At 40.2% G+C, this 16,109-nt stretch overlaps 1 protein-coding gene across 6 annotated transcripts; it reads left to right on the forward strand.

Annotated features, from left to right (window-relative positions):
- Nucleotides 1–160: 160 nt before the first annotated feature.
- Nucleotides 161–15,597, forward strand: LOC117970529 (hypoxia-inducible factor 1-alpha-like). 6 transcript variants are annotated; one of them, XM_059026767.1, is made up of 4 exons: nt 161–309; nt 12,668–12,858; nt 13,605–13,788; nt 15,063–15,597. In XM_059026767.1, exons 1-4 carry the CDS (start codon nt 278–280, stop codon nt 15,094–15,096), a joined length of 441 nt encoding a protein of 146 aa, XP_058882750.1. In that variant the 5' UTR covers nt 161–277; the 3' UTR covers nt 15,097–15,597. The 6 variants fall into 6 exon arrangements, 5 of the variants coding, with proteins under 5 accessions (XP_058882750.1, XP_058882749.1, XP_058882748.1 ...); XR_009329127.1 differs by lacking the exon at nt 161–309 and adding an exon at nt 14,305–14,413 and having other exon boundaries at nt 11,541–12,858; XM_059026766.1 differs by lacking the exon at nt 161–309 and having other exon boundaries at nt 11,541–12,858; nt 13,605–13,823.
- The last annotated feature ends 512 nt before the right edge of the window (nt 15,598–16,109 follow it).

The following is a 16,109-nucleotide window of genomic DNA, read 5'->3' on the forward strand; positions in this document are numbered from 1 at the left end:
CACAAAATGATCCTTCCGACATTACAACAGACTTAAAATAAGGTGTTAGTTGTTGAAGGGCGGGCACTATGACCCAGCGGAGTCCTGTTCGGCTTTTGTCTACATGCGCGCGTGACAGGACAGGATCTCGCGGTCAGCCAAGCTTGCCGTGCTCGAGCCGCGCTCACCTGGGAGTCCTGAAGAAGGCGCGCTGCACGAGCTCAATAGCGCAGCTCGAAACTAATCGCCGTCTTGTACAAATTGTAATAAATAAATAATATTTATTTTGTTTTTTTTTATGGAAATGAGCGAAAGAAACCCCACGAAACGGTAAGTGGCGTTTATTATTATTAAAATACAGAATGCTGTAAGAATTATTTGCAGATAAATATCATATTAAAAAATAAATACATCACAGTACACTTAAGAACAAGTACCTTATGCAGTAACTTAAACAACAAAGTCTGAAATTAACGAACAACAAACACAAAATACAATACGTAATTTCAATTCAGTGGAAAGTTCAAGTAAGAGCAGATACAGTAAATAAAATACGTTCCGGGATTCAAATGGGAAATAATTCAGTTCGGAGCATAGTCTTGGATATCTTTAATACTTTTAATAGCTTGGAATATATATTTTATTTTTGTTTTCATTAAAAAAAAAAAAAGTTTATTCTGTCAAAGCATTCATTGTTAATTGTAGCTTTAAAAAAATACATTTCTACAACGTCTGTTACCCTATATTTTAAAAATTACATCGACATCAATTTAATTTAGAACATGGTGTGCTTTCATACACGTTTAAAATAAATATGATATCAAGATATTAAATAACCCGAGGTTGTCTTACACATTTATTTTGTGTGTAATATGTTTTATATTTCGTGAGAAATAGACGCTATCTATGAATACGATATTCCGAATCCATCAATAGGGCTGTCTTTCTTATTTAGAAATAATGAAAGAACTTTTATTAAATCAGCGGCAAACGATTAGATTTAAAGTCATTTTGACATAAAGAAAGAAAATAAATATGTTGGAGATTTTACTTCTGAAACCCCAGCAACGTGAACTAAAAAAAAAAAAAAAAAAAATCACAGGGAGAGACGGTAAAGCATAGAGAAGCATTGTGAATCACAGAGAGGAACAGTGCAGGTAAAGCACAGAGAGAGGGACAGTGCAGGTAAAGCACAGGGAAGCATTGTGAAGAAGCACAGAGAGAGGGACAGTGCAGGTAAAGCACAGGGAAGCATTGTGAAGAAGCACAGAGAGAGGGACAGTGCAGGTAAAGCACAGGGAAGCATTGTGAAGAAGCACAGAGAGAGGGACAGTGCAAGTAAAGCACAGGGAAGCATTGTGAAGAAGCACAGAGAGGCATTGTGAAGCACAGGAGGGACAGTGCAGGTAAAGCATTGGTCTTCAGTCTTCCTCCTGGGGACTCCCTGTGTCTTCTGGTTTTTGTTCCAACCGTTACTCTCAATTACTTCATTAAACCCTCAATTGAACTAACGAGTCGCTTAATTAGACTTTTTTTAATTGTTTAACTTATAAACAGGGGCGCTAGGGCACCGCCCCACCATAGCAGAACACAAGAAAAAAAATAAAAAAATCATAAAAACAACTGTGAACATTTAAGTGCTTAATTCTGACATTTACTCATGTTCTTAGTTGTTATTATCCACAGCAAATGTGCATTTTATGGGAAAAAAGTATTAATGCCAAATCGCTGGTTGTGCTGATCGTATGCCTCTTCTCCTTGTTCCGGGGGGTCGTGCCCGGAGGATGACCATTCATGAGCATGCGCTCTTATGATTTCGGACGAAATTGCAGCCTAGCTTTTCACTGCTCCTGTTAATCCCATTTGGATGGTGAATTTAAGGCCCAATGGGGAGTCTATGCAGTTACCACCCAGACACACTAGATGGCTGTTTATAAAATATTGCTATATTTATCAAGACGATTAATGTTGTAGCCAAATAGCAGCCTTAGAATAAGAACATTAAACAAGGAGAAAGAGAAGAAGAAGTCTGTAGCTCGCAACAATTTTTGTTAGAAAGTGAACGTTGACAGAACAAGAAAGGCCAATGAACGTCGTGCTCTGTCTACAGCAACTCACAGATCAGTGAGTTGGGCCTGGATCAGCCAAATAGTACAGTAAATCAGCGACAGGGGGAAACTGTACAACCGGGCATTCTCCAGAACATGGTACGAGAAAAAGCCCTGGCTGTGTGGGTGTGCAACACGCAACACAGTGTTCTGCTTTCCATGTCTGCTGTTTCGGACAACTGACCGAGGGGTGAGCGACATGAAGCACATCTCGGAAAAGACGAAAAAGTACGAACACGGTAAAACCCATATGCAAAATGTGGTAAAGCTAGCGATGTTGGGCAAAGTTACAAAGCTACCCAACTGGATGAGGGCTACAGAAACAGAATTCAAAAACACAACGAAGAGGTAGACAGGAACTTGCATATTTGCCTTTGAGCTAGCTTTATGTGGCCATGATGAGAGTGAAGGCTCGCAAAACCAAGGCTTGCAATGCTCTCCAGAAAGAAGAAACTCACTGAGGACATCCCAGAGTTCAATAAAAAAAGGTCATTGAGAGGTCTGCCTCCCAGAAAGAGAGACGTGCAAAGTTTCTTTATAGGTAAATGCCTGACTGTTTCTGATCCTCACATGTGTGATTCTGTGTCAGCTGAGCAAAATAATGAATTTACACACACCATCACTCTCACTCACTCACTCTCACTCACTTTTTAATGTAATGTGAATGTTGATAAGTTAAATGGAAACAATGTAAATAGTTTTAATGTAATATATATATATATATATAAAATTTGGGGGAGTTATCAGGTTTCTGCCCCACCTTACAAAAGACCCACCAGCCGCCACTGCTTATAAATCTCCAACTGTTTCAAATAATTAAAGCTTCAATTAGGCAAATTATTAGTTAAATTCAGGGTTCAATGAAGTAATTGAGAGCAGCTCGTTTGGAACAAAAACCAGCAGGGCAGGCAGGCGGGGGCTCCGGGACAGGACCTTTGAACCGCTGTCCTATAGAGCATCAGTTCTCTCTGCTTTTTGTTCTGAAAGAGCTGCTGTCAATAACTTAAACCTGTAATTGAAAAAATAATGAACCTTATCAAAGCTTTTAAATTATTTTTTAGCTTGTACAAAAAGCTGGAGATTTCAAGGCTATTATAAAACCTTTAAAACAAGGTAACTTGAAATCTCCAGCTCTTTTCTTTAAGAGCGCATAATAATTGTAAAAGTTCCAATTAAGCAAATTATTAGTTAATAATATTTATTTTCTGAAGTGCCTAAATGCACGCATCTCAAGGCGTTTTTAATCATTTGATGAAGTCATTGAGAGAAGCTCTTCTAAATGGCTCCCAGCTGGATCTGTATTTTCTGCAGCTTGTCTTTTGCACTTATCTGCTCTACACTTTGCTGCACTGTTCTGCTATTGCTCTCAATTCGATTTGGATTTACTAAATCTGTATATACTATTTGCAGCATTTTGTATAGTTGCTGTTCCTCTATTCACTCCTCTACTGCACTTCTAGCACGCCTATATCTGATCCTGCTCATACATAAATGGATCAAAATATCTGCTCTTACTTGAACTTGTCCCTAAGTTGAATTCCATACTTTCTTTTATATTTACCGATCCCTTCCAGCTCTGTGGTCTTTTTCCATGACAAAAAGTTTTTAAAGCTGAAATAATTCAGTGTGTTAAAAGAGCACAGCTGTCTCTTGGCCGTTTCGGCAGTACAACGTCATAATGGAAATATTATTATACAGTATATGGGATTTTATACAGCACTGTGTATGCCTACATCTTGCATTGAGAAAGTAACGCGTTTGGAATCAGAATAAATTAACTTTTTATGTAATACAGTTCACATGCAGTCATCATTTTGGTACTGGAAGTAGCATTTTCATAATTGTATTTTGTTGGTACCTAATGATATACTAGGAGTATATTTGACATGGTTGGGTATGTGGGTTGGGTTTGTGTCTGTGGAACACAGACAATCGTTTAACCTGGAAAAAATACAGTACCTGGAGCAGATATACGTGTTTGTTATTATTATACTTACAGCTGTCACATTATTTTTACATGCAATTATCCATTTATACGGTTAGGTTTTTACTGGAGCAACCTAGGTAAAGTACAAGGGTACAGGAAGGTTAAGGGGAAACATGGTAGATTTGTTGGTGATTGTGTGGACTCACACACACACACACACACACACACACACACGTGCGCGCGCACGCACACCTTGCCAAGACTGTATTTTTGTAGGCTTCTATTGCATAAATAAGCAGAAACAACAAGCAAGCAAGTCTGAGAACACCGTGTTTCCCTCAGAGTGGGCATTGAGAGTCAGATCGGCGCGGCCCCTCCTTCTCACGTGGTGGGGGGGGGCAGTGCGTCACTCAGCTATAACAAGGAAACGAGCCACTTATCTTTACTTAATTGTCACATCTTAAGAGTACTATGCAGTACGTGCTCTGTGTCACTGCTGCAGTGCTAAACACTGGGAACCTGACGCTTTCAAAGCTGAGAAAAGTTTACTTCCAGAGCAGAACCGAACACACTGAAAAAAAAATGTGTTGAAAACAACACAACTAGTGTTAGAAATAACACAAACCTGGTGTTCAAACAGGGACAACACAAGTTCGTGTTAAGATCAACACAATTATTGTGCGCTGATTGAATTACACAATTTTGTGTTGCACTTCACACAAATGTGGTGTTCAATATTTTCTGTGGGTATAACGCAATATTGTGTTATATAAAACACATATTAGTGTGCAGACTTAAATACAACACAAATTAGTGTTTAAAAATCCCACACAACGTTGTGTTAATTTTGTTGTTTTGTGGGGCTGTCAAAAGAAAGGCAAATTGTTGCACTAAATTAAATACACACTATGATTGTTCAGGGATTAAACAATAATGGATGCGACACAAATTAAAAGAAAGTACATCAGATTTTATTAAGTTCATTTACATTAATAAACATTTTTTTACCAAAAAAGGATAAAAAAAAAAACTTATTTTTTTCATGCTAGTATTCTGAACGATAAGCTATAAATTATTTTATGTATGACTGGTCCAAAATACAAGGTAAATGGTCCAAATTACAAGACAATAGTCCATATTTAACAGATATTAATCATTACATTAATTCATAGCAGTATTTTTATAATCTGCTGAGCAACTTTTTCCTCAGCTGGGAAGTAAACAAAAGATGACAGCAGTTATGTGAGGTCAGGCTAAAAAAAAATGCTGCTGGTGTTAAAGGACGTTTTTTTTTTTTTTGCACTGCCTCCAAGATTATTATTTATTTATTAGCAGACGCACGTGCCCAGCATGACAAGATAGCTCCAAGATGCCTTCTCATGCACCTGCTCAAAACTACATTTCCCATCACCCTCCCACTCAGTGGTAAATCCATTGTAGTCACATGTTAGCAGGAGGATGATGGGAAATGTCATTTTGAGCAGGTGCATGAGAAGGCATCTTGAGTGGAGGGCAATTTATCCGTTTAAAAAAGTGGTCAAAATGTCAAAATAAATAAATATATATAACAATACACACAACTTACTTAACCAGTTCATATAGCAATACACAGGAACATGTAACAATAAAAAGAATCAAACAAAACGCCTTCAGTTACCCTTTAACAGTTGCAGCAATGTTCTGCTTGTGTGGGACACATTTTCTGGAACATCTCTGTACCTTTAAGGGTGTTGCCCAATAAGGAATTGCTCGCAGCAGTTAATACAGTGTTTATGCCAAAGACAAACACTTCTAGAAAGCTGAAGAATTTACTGAGCTTGGGAGGATAGCGCACATTTGTCACGCAATAAAACTGGAACAACTGTACAATGGCAGAGCTTATCTTCTTGGGTTCAACAATTACTGCATGTCCATCTGATATAATATAAAAGGATTTCTCAGTAGCACAATCTCCAATACTCAGATGATAGGGTTGAGTTCTGGCAAGTTGATGGTTTTTCTGGTCACTCAGCTTCAAGAAGTCTTCAATAGAGGTTCCCAACTAAAACATAAAAATAATATATGTAAGTTTAAAGGGTAACTAAAGGTATTTTTGTATGCTACATGTTCTCATACGTTGCTACAACTGTTTAAGTAAGGTGTGTGTATTGTTTTAATCACATGGCTTCTCATCTCCCTGCTCAGAACTACATTTGCGGTCATCCTCCTGCTCATAAGCTGGAAGATGATGGGAAATGTATTTCTGCGCAAGGAGATTCAAAGCCATCCTGGAGACAGAACAAAAGTGGAATGCAATTTAAAATAGCAAAAAAAAGTGGTCAAAAAAAAATTAATCTTTGCACCTGGTAGCAACACAGAGGAACATGTAACACAATAAAAAACACATCTTTACTTACCCTTTAAAACATATGAGTCCATGTTTTACAAACCAAATGTAATGACTGTTACAGAAAAAAGGCAAACATTAACTGCAATACATTAGGCAATAGGTATTCTGAGTCTGCACTCAATGTAGGAGAGGGGCCATGAACATTTGACAACAGTACGTCACTCTTTCATGATTTATAAATTTAAAACAAAGACTGCAATGTAAACATGTTTAGATCCCACATACTTACTGGAGTCTCTTCCATGAGGTAGGATTTTGCTGCAAAAGCATTGGTTCTGTGTTTCCCCATCACTGGTAAGAGGGCCACCAAGCAGTCAACATCAGCTTCACATACTGCTTCCGAAAAAATGACAAGACTTTTTTTTTTTTTTAGTTGGGTGGCAAAGTGTCAGGCTAAGTTAACATTTAACTATCCAATCAAAAGGACCTAAATCGTATTTTACCTGAGGAAGCTTCACCATCCAGTTTTTGTACAATGTCTGCACATTTATGGTTCTCCTGGCAGAATCTGATGACTTCTTTTTCCTCGGCTGCTTCAAACAGTGGAGCCGCTTCACTGGTATCAGATACACCCAGAAATTGAAAATCCTGGGAAACCTGGAACATAATGGGAAGGGGGAAAAACAATAATACAATATTATTATAAAAGATAATAAAATACAGTATGTATATTTCACAAGTCCTCATACACAGCTTACATGGGGGAGTGTATTTACTGAGAAAAATAACATGTTAAAGCTATTTACAACATGTTTCAGAATTGTAATTAGCAATCTGAGGGGGAAGAAAATGTAGCTCACAAGGCCAGGCACATCCAGAAAGTGGGGATACTGTCTTAGAATTGCCTTGACCACACGATGTTCTTCCTTAATCCTCTGCTGACGTGATTGAAATGTGTACTTCATTATGTCAAAAATGACATCTTTGTTAGAGGCCAGTGGCCCATATTTTGCAATCTTAGAATTGCGCCCCTTGTTTCATGATGGGTTTGCTCACCTGACATCCCAGGAGTGAAAGGTTTATTAGTACCACCTGAAAATAAAGTAATTAAAACAGTAATTAATACTTCATACATAAATCATACATAAATCATCTTTTTCCACCTCAACATAAATCATGTTGAGGTGGAAAAAGATGACCTTTTGTACAACGCTTCAAAGGCTGGGTGTCTATGTATGCTAACATATTAATTTTATTTCAGCATTTTAAAAAAAATCTTCTTGTTCATTTTAAATTTACAGACGTGCTCAAATTTGTTGGTACCCTTATAGCTCATTGAAATAATGCTTCATTCCTCCTGAAAAGTGATGAAATTAAAAGCTATTTTATCATGTATACTTGCATGCCTTTGGTATGTCATAGAATAAAGCAAAGAAGCTGTGAAAAGAGATGAATTATTGCTTATTCTACAAAGATATTCTAAAATGGCCTGGACACATTTGTTGGTACCCCTTAGAAAAGGTAATAAATAATTGGATTATAGTGATATTTCAAACTAATTAGTTTCTTTAATTAGTATCACACATGTCTCCAATCTTGTAATCAGTCATTCAGCCTATTTAAATGGAGAAAAGTAGTCACTGTGCTGTTTGGTATCATTTGTGTGCACCACACTGAACATGGACCAGAGAAAGCAAAGGAGAGAGTTGTCTGAGGAGATCAGAAAGAAAATAATAGACAAGCATGGTAAAGGTAAAGGCTACAAGACCATCTCCAAGCAGCTTGATGTTCCTGTGACAACAGTTGCAAATATTATTAAGAAGTTTAAGGTCCATGGAACTGTAGCCAACCTCCCTGGGCGCGGCCACAAGAGGAAAATCGACCCCAGATTGAACAGAAGGATAGTGCAAATGGTAGAAAAAGAACCAAGGATAACTGCCAAAGAGATACAAGCTGAACTCCAAGGTGAAGGTACGTCAGTTTCTGATCGCACCATCCGTCGCTTTTTGAGCAAAAGTGGGCTCCATGGAAGAAGACCCAGGAGGACTCCAATTTTGAAAGAAAAACATAAAAAAGCCAGACTGGAATTTGCTAAAATGCATATTGATAAGCCACAATCCTTCTGGGAGAATGTCCTTTGGACAGATGAGTCAAAACTGGAGCTTTTTGGCAAGTCACATCAGCTCTATGTTCACAGACAAAAAAATGAAGCTTTCAAAGAAAAGAACACCATACCTACAGTGAAACATGGAGGAGGCTCGGTTATGTTTTGGGGCTGCTTTGCTGCGCCTGGCACAGGGTGCCTTGAATCTGTGCAGGGCACAATGAAATCTCAAGACTATCAAGGCATTCTGGAGCGAAACGTACTGCCCAGTGTCAGAAAGCTCTGTCTCAGTCGCAGGTCATGGGTCCTCCAACAGGATAATGACCCAAAACACACAGCTAAAAGCACCCAAGAATGGATAAGAACAAAACATTGGACTATTCTGAAGTGGCCTTCTATGAGTCCTGATCTGAATCCTATCGAACATCTATGGAAAGAGCTGAAACTTGCAGTCTGGAGAAGGCACCCATCAAACCTGAGACAGCTGGAGCAGTTTGCTCAGGAAGAGTGGGCCAAACTACCTGTTAACAGGTGCAGAAGTCTCATTGAGAGCTACAGAAAATGTTTGATTGCAGTGATTGCCTCTAAGGGTTGTGCAACAAAATATTAGGTTAGTGGTCCCATCATTTTTGTCCATGCCATTTTCATTTGTTTTCTTATTTACAATATTATGTTGAATAAAAAATCAAAAGCAAAGTCTGATTTCTATTAAATATGGAATAAACAATGGTGGATGCCAATTACTTTTGTCAGTTTCAAGTTATTTCAGAGAAAATTGTGCATTCTTCGTTTTTTGAGGAGGGGTACCAACAAATTTGAGCACGTCTGTACTAAATACTCAACAATAAGAAGCAGGTTTCAGGACTAACGAAGAGGCCTCACCGTGAGGCAAGATCGAAACCAGTCACGTATTTTCAAAAACTAGTCAAAATATTTTGAATAATTTATGTGCCATAAAATACAATGATATGCGATGTATTATTGCTGCAATACATACAAGGCATTACATTAAAAGGTGGTAATTGAAACTCGCTGTTCGAAGGAGACGCCTCGCGCGCACGCACACACAACAGGAGCTGCAGTTTTCACCGTTGCAAACGGAAATGGTTAGTTTCCCGCCTACAGACATATAAGCTCATATTTAAAAAGCAAAACACAGACACATATACATATATATATATATATATATATATATATATATATATATATATATGTGTGTGTGTATATATATATATACACACACACACATTATTTAAAGAAGGTGACTCGTGTTCACGTTTATTTTTCATGTTCTTAATGTTGTTTTCATTTGTTCTTAATGTTGTTGCTCTAAAACTGTGGTGGTTTAAAAACACCAACACAAATAAAGTGTTTCATTTAACTCATTTTGTGTTGAAGGGCAAAAACAACGATTGTGTTTAATTTCAACACAATTTTTTTCAGTGCAGAACAGAATAGAGCTGAGCAAAACTGAGCAAAGCTTTCACCCGCAGCTTCCTCCCCTCCTTGCGTCATTGTTCAGGATCAGAGAGCTTCCTTGCAGACAGACACTGTCCTGGAGTTCAGGAAGCAGCGCAGCCCGCATGGAAGTGCAACCTGGTTCTCAGTTTTTAAGAATGATGTTTTTTTTTTATTTTAAAAACAATACAAACAGTACATTGCATATACCTGGATACCATAAAACTTACATTTGAATCTGGAGCTTCCAGGGGGCGGCGCACTTTTGGCCAAGTTCCACCCAGGCAGGGAGGTCTCAAGTCGGTTGCGTAATCCCTCTCTCACCACTGCGCACCAGCGATTCCTGTGGAGGCCGGGCGCCTGCCTGCCTGCCTGTAAGCTGGCTGTGCTGTTGGCACTGGATCCCCGTTAGTCCTCCGACACGATAGGTCTGGTGACATAGCTGTGGACTTGCAGGGTGAAAAAAAGAGGTTGCTTTGATTGCGAGTGTTTCAGAGGATGCATGAGCACGCTTGTCTTCGTCTCTCCAGAGTCACTACGGGGGGTTGCAGCAGTGAGATACGGTCTTAAAAACAATTGGATATTCCAAATTAGGAGAAAAACGGGGCTAAAATGAATTAGTGATTCCAAATATATTTATCCTCAAATAGTCTATTTTAAACATTAGAAATAATAATATAATGTACGGCGATGTTCCCACCAATTCAACTTCAAGGCAGTGCACTTAAATATATTTATCACGGGCTTTGCTGAGTATCCGTTCTGGTTTCAAATGCCACTACAACCCACACCGCATTTTACTAATCTCTGGAAATCCTGAAAGCTGGAAATGTGATCGTCGGTGAGATTTCTAAGGAAATGTATTTCCTTTATATTGACAATGGTGTTTAGTTTGCAAGCAAGCGGAACCTACCTTGAAAAAGTAACGAAATACAGCCGCATAAGAGGAGGTCAGCAAAATTCAGCTTCGTATTTTATTTTATTTTATTTATTGTTTTTGGAAGGAGCTTTTTTTGTGATTTCATCTGAAGTATTTGAAGATGTTTGAGACGCGGTGTTTATCATCTAAGTTCACAAATAGACATCGGTCTCCCATATCTGCCATGCCAACTGGCAAATATTGTAAATAAACGGCAAGGCGTTTCATAGATGTTTTGCAGTATATTTACAGATTTAAGTTGTTGGTGTTTGTTTTTCGTCACCCCTTTAAACCTTAATTAATAGTTTAAATGTACTAGTTGTGACTGGGCATATGTCCTGCGCACTGACTTTGATGCGGGGGAGGGCACGCTCCATCTGGGATCGCCATCAGCTGAATGGAGTTAGCTGGTGGGCGGGTCTCAGCGGAGCGTGTCTGTTTAAAAAGAGTAGCTCGGCAGCGTGCGCGCAACCTGGAGTCGGCATCCGTTAGGGCCGTGCTCTGCTCATTCTGTTTTTGTTTTATTGTTTGTTTATTTATTTTTGTATTTTAACGTCCTTTACTCTGTGTCTTCCATCGTGGTTCTCTGCTGCCTCCCTGCTACTCTCCAGCGCGGTAGGAAAATGAATCCTTTACATAGTTTAATTATTTAAATCACAGGAGAAAACAAACGCACAATGCATTCGGCAATTAGACAGAAGCAGACGGAACGAAATGCAGGTTCAAATAGATTTTCAATTTTATGTGTTGGAAAACATGGATCGAGAATTGATTAGCAGTTTGCTACGCATGTGAACTGGCAGAGCTATACTGGTGTTCTTTTCTGAAAAGAGACTAATATTGCAGACAGCAGACTTTGGTTCAAATTGCATATACTGCTAACAATTGATAAGAGACCTTGCATCTAGAAGCTTCTTGTCCAACATTGACTGCAAGCTAGCAAGATAACAATGCTGTGGACCAGAAGGGGCCAGGCTCTAAGACTTTTGGGAATACAAAGCATAAAGGAGCTAAAAGGCTCCCAGGGACTGCCGTTGGACCCAAAGGTTCACAGGGAGAATAAGAGATAATGCCACTGGACTCAAAGGGTCTCAGGCAAAACGGAGAGATAGGAACAAGGAAGATGACAAAAACCAGATGTATGGACCTTTTTGGGGCACCAGGGGTCTGAAGAATGCACTGAGTTCAGAGGTCGTCACAATAGACTACACACACAGACACACACACACCACACACACACACTCACACTAAATGAAATATATGGTAACAGGATAATGTGTTGTACCTTTTCTATTGGTTAAGTGTTAGAGAAAGAGGAGGTGGACCATCTATACAGAAGGGTATTTAATGTCATGCAACAATTGTAAGAACGAGTATTCTGTTTGTCCTGTACCTGGGACCAGACTCCCTGCATATTTCATTAAACCTAACAACTGAGTGAAGAAAAGGACTCTGTGCATTTTCTTGAATTTACTTACTCACCATCTTTTTTTTTAAGTTACATCAATATGTAACTTGAAATCTCCAACTTAATTAAGGGTTAGTTTAAGTAGTTGAGAGCTCTCTGCATATCTACCACACGCTCAAACTTGCAAACAGTATAAAAGTGTATTGTTAAGGAGTGACGACGTCATCACACAGGGTGACGCAGTTTAAAGGTGGAGAGACCAACACAAAGGGGCATCACAGTCAGTGCAAACTTGTCCAATGTAATTATGGTCTGCTTCACTAACTCTCCTCCCCACCGCTACCTGATCCTCCCTCCTTCTCCTCCTCTCTGCACCTCCTGGCTTCTCCCTGCACCTCCCCACCCATCCCTGCCTCTCCTGTCTGTCCCCTGCAGGGTGTGCTCTGAGAAGCACAGGGAGAAGTCTCGTGAAGCTGCCCGGAGTCAGGGAGAGAAGGAGAGCGAGGTCTTCACACAGCTGGCCCTGCAGCTCCCCCTACCCCTTGGCGCTGCCCAGCAGCTGGACAAGGCGTCCATCGTGAGGCTGACCCTGAGCAACCTGTGCCTCCGAGAACTGCTGCATACAGGTGAGCTGGACTGAAGGGCGCTCGATGCACGAGCCGCGTGCCATAGATCAAAAGCCACAAGGTACAAGCTGCAGACCACTCCATAGAGCAGTGCTTCCCAACTCCAGTTCTGGAGCCCCCCTGCCCTGCTGGGTTTTGTTTCAACCAAGTTCTCAATTACTTAATTGAACCCTGAATTGAACTGACGAGTTGCTTAATTCGACTTTTTCAATTGTTTAGCAGCTTATTCAAAAGTTGGAGGTTTCAAGTTCCTTGTTCTACAATATTATACTTAACTTAACCTCCAAACTGTTTAAAATCATTAAAAAGCTCTGATTAGGCAAATTATTAGTTCAATTAAGGGTACAATTAAATAACTGAGGGCAGCTCGGTTGGAACAAAAACCAGAAGGGCTGACCGGGGGGAGCTACAGGACCGGAGTTTGGAACCACTACCATACAGTGTGTGCATGGAGCTTGTCTTGAGCCACAAGCGTTTCTCTGATGAATACATTCTGCACCACTGAACTTGTGCATGCACTTGTTGAACCTCAAGCATATACTGTGAATAAAGGGATTCCGTTACATGAATCAGACTTGCAAAATCATTTTTGTGACCTGGGTCTTTCTGGAAATAGGCTGATATTGTCTTGAGACGAGACCAGAACTTGTGTAATGGTCCATTTAAAGCTGGGAAAACATGACAGAGCAGTACTTGGCTGACAGTAACCAGAATTGACCAGCAGTGACCGCTGGTGTGTGTTCCAGCAGAGGCAGGCTGCGGTGAAGTGGACAATGAGGTGGAGAGGACTGCACCTGTGGAGACGTCGATCGAGGGATTCCTGCTGCTGCTGTCCCAGGACGGGGTCATCATTTACACCTCAGAGGAAGTGACGAGACACACGAGCCTCAGCCAGGCAACATCTACCAGTGTACTGCAGTCACCAGCCAGGTAACATCTACCAGTGTACTGCAGTCACCAGCCAGGTAACATCTAACAGTGTACTGCAGTCACCAGCCAGGTAACATCAACCAGTGCCTCTAGTGCCTTCATCAGTGTTATTGAATCTAAACTGAGTGTGAGGCTCCAGTACTTTCATCAGTGTTATTATTGTGATTTATTTGGTCGACGCTTGTATCCAAAGCGATTTACAATCAGTTATTATAACATACAAATTCCGTCACGTATTTATACAGCTTGGTGTTTTTAGTGGAGCAATCTAGGTAAAGTACTTGCTTGCTCAAGGGTACAGCAGCAGTGTGTCCCCACCTGGGATTTGAACCCAGATCCCTAACCACTACTCCACACTGCTGCTGTTAATGAAACTAAACTGAATGAGGAAGACCAGCATTTGGCCTCTAGTGCCTCCTTCAGCACTATTGCAACTAAACTGTATCATTCACAGCCTCAGATAAAGACAAAGGTTGTGTTTTTGTAAGTTTCTGTACTCTGGTGTGTTTGTTTCAGATGGATCTCATTGGGCAGTGTATTTTGATTCATTCAAACCTGTGACAAGGAGGAGATGTGCAAGGCCAATCAGGGTCGCACAGTCAACCTCAAATCGGCTTCCTGGAAAGTGAGCAAATCAATTCTAATTCACATATCCTGCCTCCCGAGGTATAGGTATGCTTTACCTGTAACAAGCTCCTGCAATCTGGTTACAATTTCACTTCCTGCAATCTGGTTACAATTTCACTTCCTGTAGTCAGATTACATTTTTAGTCATACAATGCATTAGTAAGACCTCACCTAGAATTTTGTGTTCAGTTCTGGTCACGTCGTTACAAAAAGGATATTGCTGCTGTAGAAAGAGTGCAAAGAAGAGCAACCAGAATTATCCCGGGTTTAAAAGGCATGTCGTATGCAGACAGGCTAAAAGAATTTAACCTATTCAGTCTTGAACAAAGAAGACTATGCGGCGATCTGATTCAAACATTCAAAATCCTAAACGGTATAGACAATGTTGACCCAGGGGACTTCTTTGACCTGAAAAAAGAAACAAGGACCAGGGGTCACAAATGGAGATTGGATAAAGGGGCATTCAGAACAGAAAATAGGAGGCACGTTTTTACACAGAGAATTGTGAGGGTCTGGAACCAACTCCCCAGTAATGTTGTTGAAGCTGACACCCTGGGATCCTTCAAGAAACTAACAACCAAACGAGCAAGATGGGCTGAATGGCCTCCTCGTTTGTAAACTTTCTTATGTTCTTATGTTTGTTTTAGTTTGTCAGGATCCAGCCAATCTGCAGGCTGTTAGTGTCGGTGTTCACCGGCAGAGGGCGACAAAGGAACCAAAAGAGCGCAAGGTGCTGTGGCAATGGCAAAGACTGTGAGGGGGCGCTAAAGGAGCATCCTCACATGTTGTTCCTGTGTGGACCACACAGGGTGTGGTCTTTTTGGTACCAAGGGACATACTACTTGGAAGACTTGCCTGTTCACCTGGAAAAGGATTACAAACTACATTTCCCGATAGCCCTTGTGGATTATAAAGAAAGTGAACAAGTGACACTTACCTGGCGAGACTTTCTGTTCCGAGAGCAGATTTACTGTTACCAGCAGCGACTGGATGGAACTTGGACTGGTCTCTGTTTGCTAAAGCAATACATTTTTCCTTGCAACGAGGACAGCTCGTGCAAACAATAGAGAGGGTTGAAGAAGTGAGATTAGTGGGCAGGTTTTCTTTTGTTTTGTTTATTTTCAAAAATGTTCTGTTGAGTCTTTGAACTTTGTTTAAGGAAATAATAAAAACTGCCTTAACTTCAACCTCACCAAATGCCTCGGTGTCACCTCTCATGCTGCCAGTTGGCTACCACATTAAAATACAGAACAAATATATATATATATATATATATATATATATATATATATATATATATATATATATATATATATATATATATATTCTATAACTGTTAATTTGCAGTCTGTGTGGAGTTTGCATGTAGTCCTCGCCTTGCGCCCTGTGTATGCCGGGTTAGGCTCCGGCTCACTGCGACCCTGTAAAGGAGTACGTGGTTAATGATAATGGCTGGATGGATGGTTGTTAGTTTGCAGCATGCACAAAGTGAATTAGATGTAGGGTACATTCACCTCTGGACATGTTCACATAGATATACCAGCATGTGGATTCGTGTTTAGGGCTCTGGACTCTTTACCGGAGGGTTGAGGGTTCAAACCCAGGTGGGGCACTGCTGCTGAGCAAGCAGGTACCTTGAGCAAGCAGGTACTTCACAGATTGCTCCAGTAAATACCCAGCTCTATAAATGAGCA

Source organism: Acipenser ruthenus, chromosome 7, assembly GCF_902713425.1.
Source record: "Acipenser ruthenus chromosome 7, fAciRut3.2 maternal haplotype, whole genome shotgun sequence".
Classification (NCBI taxonomy): Eukaryota; Metazoa; Chordata; class Actinopteri; order Acipenseriformes; family Acipenseridae; genus Acipenser; species Acipenser ruthenus.

Bases quoted from the DNA above. Each gene is read 5' to 3' on its own strand.
- LOC117970529 (XM_059026763.1), top strand. From the start codon at position 12,540: ATGGTCTGCTTCACTAACTCTCCTCCCCACCGCTACCTGATCCTCCCT. The intron at 12,859-13,604 runs GTGAGCTGGACT...TGTGTGTTCCAG, and splicing joins CCGAGAACTGCTGCATACAG to CAGAGGCAGGCTGCGGTGAA. The intron at 13,789-15,062 runs GTAACATCTACC...TGTTTGTTTTAG, and splicing joins GTACTGCAGTCACCAGCCAG to TTTGTCAGGATCCAGCCAAT.